Source organism: Acanthaster planci, linkage group LG10 (genome assembly GCF_054643075.1).
Source record: "Acanthaster planci isolate LZ-2023a linkage group LG10, COTS_SCS, whole genome shotgun sequence".
Classification (NCBI taxonomy): domain Eukaryota; kingdom Metazoa; phylum Echinodermata; class Asteroidea; order Valvatida; family Acanthasteridae; genus Acanthaster; species Acanthaster planci.
The window spans coordinates 3,246,017-3,258,326 of NC_141786.1; the positions used below are offsets into that span (position 1 = coordinate 3,246,017).

General features: G+C 44.3%; 1 protein-coding gene across 12 annotated transcripts in view; it reads right to left on the bottom strand.

Moving 5' to 3' along the window:
- phldb2 (pleckstrin homology like domain family B member 2) overlaps positions 1-12,310 on the bottom strand; it is a 74,945-nt gene that overhangs the window by 15,783 nt on the left and 46,852 nt on the right. For all 12 annotated transcript variants that reach the window (XM_087142657.1, XM_022244394.2, XM_087142656.1 and 9 more), the window contains 4 exons: positions 8,131-8,250; positions 6,745-6,868; positions 5,727-5,906; positions 355-2,120 (listed from right to left, as the gene is read on the bottom strand). In XM_087142657.1, coding sequence (XP_086998783.1) covers positions 355-2,120; positions 5,727-5,906; positions 6,745-6,868; positions 8,131-8,247 — 2,187 coding nt within the window. In that variant the 5' untranslated portion in view covers positions 8,248-8,250. Of the gene's footprint in view, positions 1-354; positions 2,121-5,726; positions 5,907-6,744; positions 6,869-8,130; positions 8,251-12,310 lie in introns of those variants that run through there.

Below are 12,310 nucleotides of genomic sequence, written 5' to 3' on the forward strand. Positions count from 1 at the left end.
TTATTTGGTCATAATGCATGTAGGCCAAGGTTATTGCAAGCTGTTCTGACTTGACATTAAACTTTGTCTGATGTTGAAGTTCATGCAAGCCACCAACAGAGTGAGAGTATCGGCAGGATTAGTCCCTGAAAAGCAGTATATCACTTTTCATAAGAACAGCACGTTTTCACCAAATTTTCTAAACACGTGGTGAAGCCAAGATTCTGAAGAATGCTACAATGCTCGGCATGATGAAGGCACCAGTACGCCAATGATGCTGGGACAAAAATAAAACCTAAACGCTCAGGGGACTTTGTGCGAATCCTCAAGCCCTCACTTTGCCCCAAGGTCTTTTCGGGTTATGGTCTGACTTACCTCGTTTTCAGGACTGCGTGAGGTCTGCTCCTGTCCTACTGCTCTTGGTGGCTTTGGTGGTGGTGCAGGTTCCACTGTGATCATTGGCATATCTGCAGAATCCACAGAGGGTGCTTCGTTGCTGTTATCCTTGAGGCGCTCGTACCAGACATTCTGATTACTGAGTGGTGACGGCACTGGGACTGGCTGCTCCATTTTCACTGGAGTCTCTTGAGTTGATGTGTTGCTCTTGACAATCGGCGAGTCGACAATGACTTTGATTCCTACATCGGAGGCAATTGATTTAGGACTGCTCGCAGCCACTGTTGGTTGATCGTTGATTGGACTGCTAGTCATGAGAGGCTTGTCGGTGCTCTGGTCGCGGCATTGCTTTGCTGCGGCTTTTGGGGTTTCTGGAGCAGGCTGTGTTTGGGGGAGTGGGGCTGCCATTTTGGGCTTCTCGCCGCACTCCTGTGCCTCGTACTCGGCACAAATATTAAGGATTTCTTCCATTCGCTGTCGCTCCAACGTCGCCAGCTTCTGGGCCTCTTTGCGCTCAGCGACAGCCTGCATGTGGATTCGGCACAGCTCCTTTTGCGTCTGGTCATCAAAATCATCCGGGTCGACAATCAGAGTCTGGCGGATGTCGGCGTCGGGCGTCGCAAAGAACTGCTGGTCCAGGCCGGTTGGGGTGGGGTTGCTGGAAGGTGTTGGAGTCTTTGAGGACTCCTGTCTGGTCTCCCGTCTCACAACTGATTTCGCTGAGCCAGGCAATTCGGCACTGACAGTGGAGTTTGTTGATACGACACTAGCAGATGTTGACAGGAGCGACGACACGCTGGCTCCTGAATTGTCCGAGCCTGACTCTCTGTCAGTAGTAGCTGTCGTGGTGGTGCTGGTGACGGTTGTCAGTGAGGTAGAGCTAAGACTGGAATCACTAGACGATCGTTCCCCATCTGCCCGACGTGTCGGGGATGTCAGGGAATTTTTATTGCTGTACAAGCTGCTCTGTCCCAACTTCACCCTTGTGGGTGACTGCGGTCCCATCTTCTGGTGTTCTCGCTCCAGAGTGTTCCGAGGGCTTGTATGGATGTGGAAGTGCTTTCGTGTTGGGCTTGGACTGTTCTTCCGGATCGCCTCCTCAAACTTGGACCTGATGGTGCTCACCGGCGGCTGGTACTCACTTGTTGCATTTGCTGTCTCATCCTCACCGTCAATGTGGTCGTCAGTGATGGCCGTCTCCCGGATGTCGCTGTGATTGGTGAAGAAGAGTGGTGAGATGCTGTCACGGTGGCCGGGCTCGGGCCACATCTCACTACCGCTGGAGTCCGTGGACGAGGTGCTTGGGAAGACGTCACGGGGCTGGCTCAGGTAGTCCTCAGGCGAGTCCAGCAGCGCATGACGGTTGCCGTAAGTCTCGGCCGGGAAGTTATCCTCCTCCGTGGACACCTGCCGCATGATCTCCTTCAGCTCGGCCTCAATGGTCTGCTCCAGGTGGCTGGAGCGGGTGGTGGTGGCATTGTGGTTGCTGTTGGCATTGCTGAAGCGCACTGTGGGGACAGTCTGCACACGGGGTGGTGTGTAACCGTTGGTGGTCAGGCCGTTTGGCGACGACCTTGTGTTGGCATTAAGGCGATCGGTGGGGTTAAGATTCATAATGTCCTGGCTGGTCGGTGCGTTCTGCTGGGAGGTGGTATCTCCTCTCGATGACCTTTCCTTCATCCGTTTGGCCTCTGACGGATTGTTGAATCGGAAGAAGCAGGATTTGCCAAAGCACAGCATGGCACCTGTGGAACAGCAAAACAAGAAATTAAAACCTGTTACCAAAAACTCACGGATCCACACACAATTTTCAACCCTTTACTCCTAGGACCTGCTTCTCAGAAAACTCACTGAGTTCTTTCATTCATCCAGCATGCACAAAAGCAATAGCATTCTTCCGAGCAACAATAATAAGGCTCTACATGTGTTTTCCTAAATCCTGCAAAATCCTCCCAAACCTACTTGGTAGATTCCGAAGGATTAGGAGGGCTTTACATTAAAAGCCTCAAACACAGCAAAAAAAGGCCCAAGATCCTTTCACTCGGCCCACAATATTCAATTTCTGAGTTGGATACCACACCCATGCACGTTTTCACAAACAAGGTCATTGCAGATGGGCTGGATCTTTTCCAACCAAGAGAATCATTTGCTTTTCTGAGGACAAACAACACTCAGAGCAGTGACGGTACTGGCGCAGAACGACTTGCAAAACCACAAAGGCCCACTGTGGAAAACAAAAGTCTCACCGTGACATCACTAGAATCGCACATGGAAATGGATCCTCTCCCAACCCCCCGACTTTCCTTACAGAATCTTACAAAAAAACCAAGAATTTGTCATTTAGAACCACACCTTTCTGTATTCTTATCAGTTTTAAATCAAAAGTACCGGTAATTGGGCATGTGACAAGTAATTCCTGGGGAAAACAATAAAATTCAGGGCTTCCTGAAAGTCTGTAGTGTTTTCCAGTAGATAAAGGTACATGTGTACAGTGAGTAAAGAAGGAAGTACAGTGTAAGTCAATCCAAAGTGAGAAAAGTTGCAGGGCTGATCAATGTTTCGTACACGTGCCTTGTGAAATCAGTCAGGAGATGCCCCAACTGGAGCTAAAGTTCTGATAGTGAGAAAGATTCAGTCACTCCATGCACATGTACTGTACAGGTCCCTGACCATTAATACTCCAGAGCACGGGTTAAAAAATACCCATGTGCAGAAATACCGGTACGACAATGGGAAATTATACATTTCCAAGTAAATTGGAAACGGATGCTGCGTGGGCAGCATTCTTGGTGATGTATCGGTTGCAAAAGGAATTGCCCCAGGGGGGACATTAGCAGAGAATGGCAAACATGTACGCCGCCCCTAAAAAAGCAATTCTTGTTTTGCAGCAGGAGACAGGATGCGAGGAAATTGTCTGGAGAGGAATTCAGATGAGGCAGAAACGGGAGACTCCATTAATAAGTCCGTGGAGGATTTACACTGACAAAAAAAATGATGTGCATTTTTTCTGTGACTGGTACTTGGTTAGTTGGCGACCACATTGTATTTTGTCATCAGAACAGGGAGGAATGATGTCCAGATTGGGAACCTTTGTTTTTCCATTGAACCCAGTCCTCCTTGGGAAGCCTGTTGAATGACTGGAAGCAATGTTTGTGTTTTGATACAAAAAACCTGTAGACATAAAGGTACATGTGTTCTGAGATTTAAAATATGCCATAATTGAAACAGAATGCGGGCAATAAATTTTCTGAGTGCAGTTCAAAAGCTTCCAACGTCTGCATAACGCAGTTCCTCATGGACAGACACTTCCTTGGGACAGAAATACTGTATATTTCTGAATCTCACTTCAACAAACATTGTTCCTTAGCATATGGTTTCATGTAACGTCCTATATAAGAAAGACTTCACTCTATATACAAAACGATTTTGTGTCCAGAAAATAAGAGTATGTTAAGTGGTTTCCTTCAGAAACTGACAGTTTAGGGTTATTAAAAAACAATGCCACTTTCTTCATACATGTAATTTGTGCTAATAAAATGCTTGTTATTATGTTTTGTTTCCCCGAATCGAAGTATTCTAAGCCTTTTACAGGATTTTCAGTCTGGTGATTTTGGACAGTCAGTGTTCAAGTTACACGGATGTGCGCAGAAATGTGCGCGACTTCCAAATCTCTCAACATTCTGGCATAAATGAAACTGCCAATAGAAACACACTGATTCAAAAATGCAAGCACCTCCACAGACAAGGTGCGTTTCCTGAAATGATTTGGCCTGTCATGTTACGGTTCATCACATGAAAAACTTTAGTATAATGTACATTTTTCAACTTTAGTAATGTGTACAGCTACGAGACGTGGGCCATATTTTTAATATAAATGATTCATTGGTTTTGGAACGGAAGGAACTAAATGATAAAATCTTGCAAGTTGAAACACTGAAATTTCACGGTATTACCTGGTAATGTGACCCCAAAATGACAAAGAAATTACCCAATGATGCTTTCAGGGGAATGAACGGCTGCACAAACATTTATCAACGCATCAGGGAAAAAAAGGTATGACGCACTGACATAAACCAGAACATACAGGAAGACCATCCGCCGGGTTTGAGAAGAGCAAGTCACAAACATACAGGTGCAGTGCCTGATTGTACCAAAACCTGCAGGCACTTGTGAGTTCTCTGACATTTCCAAGACTAAAAATAATGTTACGAGGCTGCAACGTGACGTCACGTTCTGGGACAAGAGAGCAAAATCGGGAAACCAAATGGAAAGATAGAATCACATGAATTGAAAGTACATTGCAAAAGGCCACTTAGGGTTCAGTGTGCGTGGCATGGTGACGTCACAATTTTAGGGTACATGTACCGCTTCAACACGTCGCCTGTCAATACTTATTAACTAAAGCTTCTAAATGCATGTTCACGCATTCAATAAATTTCCTATTAAGTGGAATCTTGTGGAGACATCTGTGCCCGACAACAGTTAATCCCAACAGGCCACAATGCTTCCCTAAACCAGAACACACTGGGAAGCTGGGCGTCAAGAAAAAAAAGTGTGGCATTCCTTAAAACCAGACCCTATCTCTGTACACCGAAAGGTACTGTACCACTTGGCAGAAGTCCAATGAAACATTCTTCATGGCTGGGCCTAAGATTGACTCAAAATCCACAGATATCAAGCAAACAATGAAACATTTTAGGCAAGATTTGAAAGGGTTCAAATGTGTTAAATGTCTGTGGGTTCCCTGCCTAAACACTTGTTGTGCAGGCCCTGACCAATCAAAAAAATACCCAAGTCCCATATAGAGGTTTTTCATGTGACGCCAAGTCATTTCAGGAAGTGTACCATGTCCATGGAGGTGCGTGCATTTTTGAATCCGTGTTTTTCTATTGGCAATTTCATGTACGCCACAATGTTGAGAGACTTCGAAGGTGTGCAGATATCCACACACATCCGTGTAAATTGAACACCGACCGTAAAAAATCAGGTAACTCAGAATCCTCTGTAAACATCTCAGCTCTGCATTCCTACCTGAAACCCTTCATAAATCGTTCTAGAAAAAAAAACAAGTACATTTTCTTTTAGGATTTGGGCAGGATTACAGGTAATGACAGTCTTAATTTCTGGGGTCTCTAATTCCAGCTGTTGAAAGGAAATTACTGAAAGAAAATCTTGGAAGATGCATTTCATCTCCTTTCCGTGGTAAAAATAGCAGTCATGTTGAAATGGACAGGAACTGTTCATGATTTCCCCATGGGAAATGAGATTTTGTACCCCGCAATATTTTGTGATTCTGGAGGGTAAAAACAACTTTATTACTTAACGCCTCATGCTCCCACCGTCTGTATTACCTTGGGTTAGCTTGGTTGGTTCCTTGACCGGTTCCCCGTCCACGGTGCATGGCCCGATGGGGATCAGCGTCACCACGTTGTTCCTGTTTTCGATGCAGCACTGTTCAGCTTGGACACCCTTGCCTTGGATGACAATGTCCTGCGGTGTCTTGGACTCGATGGTGCCGATACATGTCCTGCCTGAGGTTGTTGTGCAAAGTCGAAATATGAAAAAGAAAGATGCGGTGTACATGTACATGTGCCAAACTTGCCTGACAAGAGGCAAGGAAATACAGTGCATGCATTCAAAATTGATTTACAACCGTGAAGTGGTCCATGGTGTTTTTCCCACGTATAAGAAAACATGACTAATGAGGAAAGCACAGAACTCTAGCCAAAGAGGTGTACATGTGGGTCTTTTTTGTTTGTCTGTCTGGAGTTTACGCCGTGTTTGATATCAATGGAGTCTATGTGCACAACTGGTTAAAGTTATTCCCTATGTGAGTGACACAAGACTGGTGCGTTTTCAGACAGCAACAATGTCAATTTGATAGGGACACAATGCCTGTCCACTGGGCAATTTTTGTAGAAATGTGTACAGTCTTCGCTTGAAGCACTCTCCACCGGCTACACTCTCCCGTGCGGTCAAGGGGTACCCCAACATACAACAAGTACCAGCGCTCAAGCCCGGTTCCAAGATGTTCAAGAATCTACACAGCCAGTCCTTCTGGCACCAACTCCCACTATTGCAGTCAGAATCCCACAAGTGCTTCAACAGTGTCTGTTCATGGTCTTCACAAGCGTTGTCACAAGGGCTCTCACTATTGAAAGTTGGTGCACAATAAGACAGGAATGTCTTTGTGACAGTTCTTGTTCATGTACACGTATAATATGTGCACCTTGTGGCTTGCATTGAGTCTGGAATCCTTCCAACTGCAAACACTTGTGAAGACTTTAAGATCACTTGTAAAGCAATTGTGAGTGCCTACAAAGTACTTGACGGAGACATTAATATCCTACACCCCCTCAGTAAACTCACCTTCCGGCAAAGGCAGTAAAGTGATGGCAGTGCTGACCCGACTCCCGCCCAGACTGACCAGGTGAGGCCGCTCGGACTGGACTTTCAGAGCCTTGCCGGTCTCTGTCAGCTCAAGGGAGCCATCCTGCACGGAATGAAAGACAAAAATTTAGGCCAACTGCCTTTGAATTCCAGAGAGCAAAAGCCAAGCCATTTAAGACCCCACAAGACCATCGCGAGACCAACACAAGACCTCCAGGCAGAATTTAAGTTTCAAACTACAGGTTCCAAAATTCAAATGAAGTACCTATGCAACGAAAGCATTCCTTTGCCACTGTTCGCCCTGTTACTTGTGAATGGTCTCAACAGCACCCTTAACAACGCTCACAGAAGTAAAAGAACAGGAAACAAAACATATATTGTGTCCCTGTCACATCTGACGAACACATTTTCTAATTTCCAAGTGTGATGAATTAATGCAAATTACCTGCCAAACAAATACAGTAGTAATTATTTGAAATCAATCCCGCTGATGCATGTATATCCATGTCAAATGACAAAGGTCAGATGTCACAGGGACACGAAAATGTCACACTTTTGGACCCTCAATTTCTGGAATTACCCATAAGCAAGTCACATACCATTCACAGGAAATAAATCAATGACAAGGCGCGTCACAAGCAACTGGGGATGAACAATGACAACGAGATGTCCTTGTCCTTGTATGTCAAGCTCTGTACATGAGTGCTGAACAACTTGTGATCATACATGCACTTGAGACTGGATGATTTCTGACACACTTCCATGCCAGTTTTCAACACATGCAGAGGCAACCAGATACACAGTATGGGTACCGACCAGAGATACGGTATGGGTACCGACCAGAGCAACCAGAAACGCAATATGGGTACCGACCAGAGCAACCAGAAACACAGTATGGGTACCAACCAGAGATACAGTGTGGGTACCGACCAGAGCAACCTGAAATACGGTATGGGTACCAACCAGAGATACGGTGTGGGTACCGACCAGAGCAACCTGAAATACGGTATGGGTACCGGCAGATGCGAATACTGTTGGCACAACACTCATGGACAGGTGTTTCGCACTATTCATGTACATGCCTCTTCAACCAATACATGTACATGTAGGATGCTGTGAATTGCCAGACTGTGAATTTGTTCAGATTTGGTTGAAACTGATCGTGCACATTTGCAACGAACGGGCTACCTCCTACATAAGTTCAAAACTTCAAGTCTGGGGGTTAAGATCAAAGACACAGACGAGGCCAAAGCTAAGATTTGAAAAAACAGAACCAATGGCCTGCAGTTGGGCACTGCCTCAACCAGCAGCCAGCAGATGAGGTGGTATTGGTTGCCACGGTTACATGCCGGTTGCCATGGTTACCTGAATTATTTTCTGGGTGCGCTTGATGCTATCCTCCCAGCCGCTGTTCATCCGGAGTTCATTCAGCTCCTCGCTGGTCAGGACGTGGTCCGTCACTATCAGCTCACTGCTTTGCATGTTCTGCAATGTTTACAATGAGAAAAAAAAGGAAGAAATTTAGTGCGGGTTATTGAACTGTAATGGAGGAGAGAGGGATGAAAAGGGTAGAATGTGGTCCGTGGTGCACTGCCGAGCACCAAGGGCCAAGTACATGTAGGAATACCTGGATAGAGAACAGGTACAACATGTCCGTGTGTATAGACACAGTGTTTTCTGAGCACATCTGTGCAACCTTATGGGCGTGCTGACTTTTCCATGTTAGATTAACCTCAGAAATAAGCCTTTTGCAAGTTAACTTTGACCTAAATCTGGTACACTGAGTTCTTTAAATTCACGTGAAAATAAAAACTTGAATTCTCTTTGTTAAAACCACTGTTGCTATACCTCGTGATTCAGGGCAAGCTTTTGCTTACATGTAGTTACATGAGACGCCTTGCAACAATACACTGTTCTCAATGGATAAGAAGGGCACAAAGGAACCAGTCCATTCCAGAGATGGTGGTCGCTATGCAAAAGCTTGCCCTGAATCACAAGGTATGGCAACAGTGTCTTTAGTCTGGGGAATTTAAATCATAATGTTTATCTGCAGTCAGATAACTCAGTGCACCAGATTTTATTCAAATTTAACTTGCAAATGGCTTATTGGAACATGTGACTGTCTTTTTTTGGTATTTTTGCCTAACAGGCCCAGTTACCCACAAAAATTACAATATGGAACCCAGTATGTACAGCACTTTCAAGCTTGCACCGATTAGAACGCCGATTATGCACATGTACAGTACATGTTTATTGTATACACACTTGACATACAGATGTATTGGACAGCGCATGGGCCGTACAATGTATTGCAGAGTCCCCATGTATTTACAGTACATTTACATTTATTCATTTACATGAATGCAGAATCTGATGCTCCATTCCACAGGAATGTACCTTCACAAAAACCCTGACAGAGCCAATACGTAGTTTTTCTTCATACACAAATGGTGTGAAATGGGAATGAAGAACACAGAAACGACACAAGATGACATTGAAAATGACAAGGGGTTATCAACTTGCGAGTTGTTCTCAGTTGGGTATTTACTCTGTGGGCCTAAAACAAAAGGAACATTTGCCAAAATAGGGACACGCATAAATGAGTGAGGGTGCTGTTTATTTTGGAAACTCATTTTCTTAAATAAGAAACTCTGATTAAAATTTGTCCTTTTTTTGCACGCTGTAGCTCCTCTATTTAATTTCCAATTTCAATTTTTGGTTAAAATTTGAAGTGAAGCCAGCAGTTGTGAAGCCAGCGTGGGCCGAAAATAATAGCTGAAAAGCGGGCTGAGGATCTCAATTTTTACGGCGGCTATAGCCGCCTCCTGGTGCGAAGGGGTTAATAAGTGCTCAAATACAGTGCCTCGTGGAAACCCTAGAGAATGGGTTGAAAAGATCTCCACAGGACAATTGTAAAGGAACAAGGTCTCCAAGTGGATTTCCTGACAAGTTGCTCAAACAGGAGGACTGTTTAAAGTGCAATAATCTGTAGCAAATTGGAGCATTTAAAAGGAATATTTGATTGTGTGGACGTACATACTGGTAGATGTACATGTACACAGAAATGGTACCATACTGGTAGTTAAAAAAACACTAAGCAAGGGACCCTTGTGCATACCTGCACAATACTGTACATGTAGAGTGTACACATGCACATATACATCTACCGGTACACTGTAGGCCTTGCTACTCTGTTGGCTGAACTTGGCAACCAGCTAGAACCCCTGCCTCGCCCCTCTGATGTCTTTAGGATCACTTTACAATAACAGTGACAGAAGGATCAATGTTTGTTTGCCTGAAACCTCAGCTTAAGGCAACAAGAGGTGACTATCACAACAAACATGAGTGAAAAAATATCTTGTACTGAGCCATGTAGGTCCTGTCGGTAGCACGCTTTGACAACATGAACCAAGTGCAGGTTTTGGCACGCTTTGTCGACATGAGCTTAAGTGCAGGTTTACATGTACAAAGCATGCAGTGCTGGAACACCTTGCTAATACACTGGGGGGCAAAAGATAAGATATATATTGGGGAGGGGCTGAGAGGTCAAAGTTTATTCTACCATTTCATTTACATATACGACCTTGACCTCGTACATCTGTAGCTTGACCATAAATTTGGGGGAGTCAGCTTGGTTTAAAATTGGCACTTTCCTGGCCCTCTGCCTCATTGACCCTGCGTTCAAATTGAACCAACGCAGACTGTCATTCCAGCAGGATTTCAGTCAGTCCAACCTGACTCTGGGTTTTCCCGAAATTCAAGATTCATTTGGGGCTTTCTTCCCACCCATACGACCGGAACATGTCTTCACTGCCTTCTTTAGGCAGGTTTTCTTCCGTCGGTCATTCAAGCTTCCACAGTACCACTCTTTTAATATGAATCCAACTGGTTTCACAGCCAAAAATACCAGGGCCGTTTTCCAATACTCAACTTCGTCTCCGTCTCAGGCTTCGTTCCCAAAACCATTCCCCGATTGTGGGCCTGAAGCATTTAAATTACATTGGATTACTGTCATTTTTGGCTGTCTTTCCTCTTATTTGATGTTTTGTGGCACTGTTAGACTGATTACTGCGCTTACAGCTTCAAAGTCAGCTACATGTAGTAAAAAAACAGTTGAAGCCTGAGATGGAGCCGAAGTCGAGTATTGGAAAACGGCCCAGCATGGTGTACAATGTAAATGTACTTCTTTCTTTCTACAGAAGTCCAAACAGCTCCACTTACAACAGTCCTGGGCCATGCACGATGAGAATAAACTTACATTGTACATGTACCTGTACTTTGTTAATACATAAATGAAGAAGAACAGGTAAATATCAGTACCTGTATACCCAGTGGCTGAGCCCAGAGGCATTCTTGGAAAAGTTTTGAGATTTAACAATACAACATCAGTATAAAGGAAGGGTACGTAGAGTGTACATGTACATGTATGCGCACATACATGTACATATAACTCAAAAACAGTACTGAGATGTACATGTATACCAGTACGGTAGCTGCGTCTGGGTTCCTTATCAAATGAACTGATACATGTACATAGTACATGTACATACTGGTAAATGTGCACACTGTACGAGTACATGTCCCGCTGCCAGTCCCACATGTCCACTTTACAATGAAAAAAGTACATTACTGGTACCGGGTAATGTACAAGTACATGTAATGTACCTTGTCCCTGCCTGTTATAAAGTTCCACACACATGTACATTGCACAATGTACATGTACATGACACATGGTGGCATTACAATGCCATCTGTCACTCACTAATGTTATGACACTTGCATAATGGGGGACATCTTATGGCCTATTAGCTGTGAGGGCTGTAACCATTATCTTTGCCATGCACAAACATGTCAATCATGCCACCCTACCAGGTGATAAAATGGTGACATGACAAACCACAAAAGTGCCACAAGAATTTGCCACTGGGTGATAGGTTGGTGGGGGGGATTATATATGTACAGGTACATGTACACTATTTAAAGAACGCATAGGCACTGATGATTGTGGTTGAATAAACATGTCAGTCATATTGGTCTAACACCCAATGGTATGGTACTATGCAATGTCCCGGTTTATCAACATGACAGTCATATTGGTCTCACACCATGGTATGGCACTATGCAATGTACCGGTTTATCAATATGACAGTCATATTGGTCTCACACCATGGTATGGCACTATGCAATGTACCGGTTTATCAACATGACATTCATACTGGTCTCACACCCAATGGTATGGTACTATGCAATATACATATATTAACATGTCATGGGGAATAGTTGAGAAGTTGGACAGTCCATTCGTAAATGTAGGCCAATAGTACAAATATTTCACTCAGAATTGGCAATCGGTACATGTTAATAATGTAGATGATTCTTTCAATAGGGCTACAGCCTGCAACAACATGAAGGGAAATGGATTTACATGTACTGTACATTGGAAATGAAGGCTATTGACTTCATGTTAGTGTTTACTTTATGTCAGCTACATGTACATGTAAATGTAGATATTACAGCCCAGCAAAAATTCAGGCCTGGTCATACA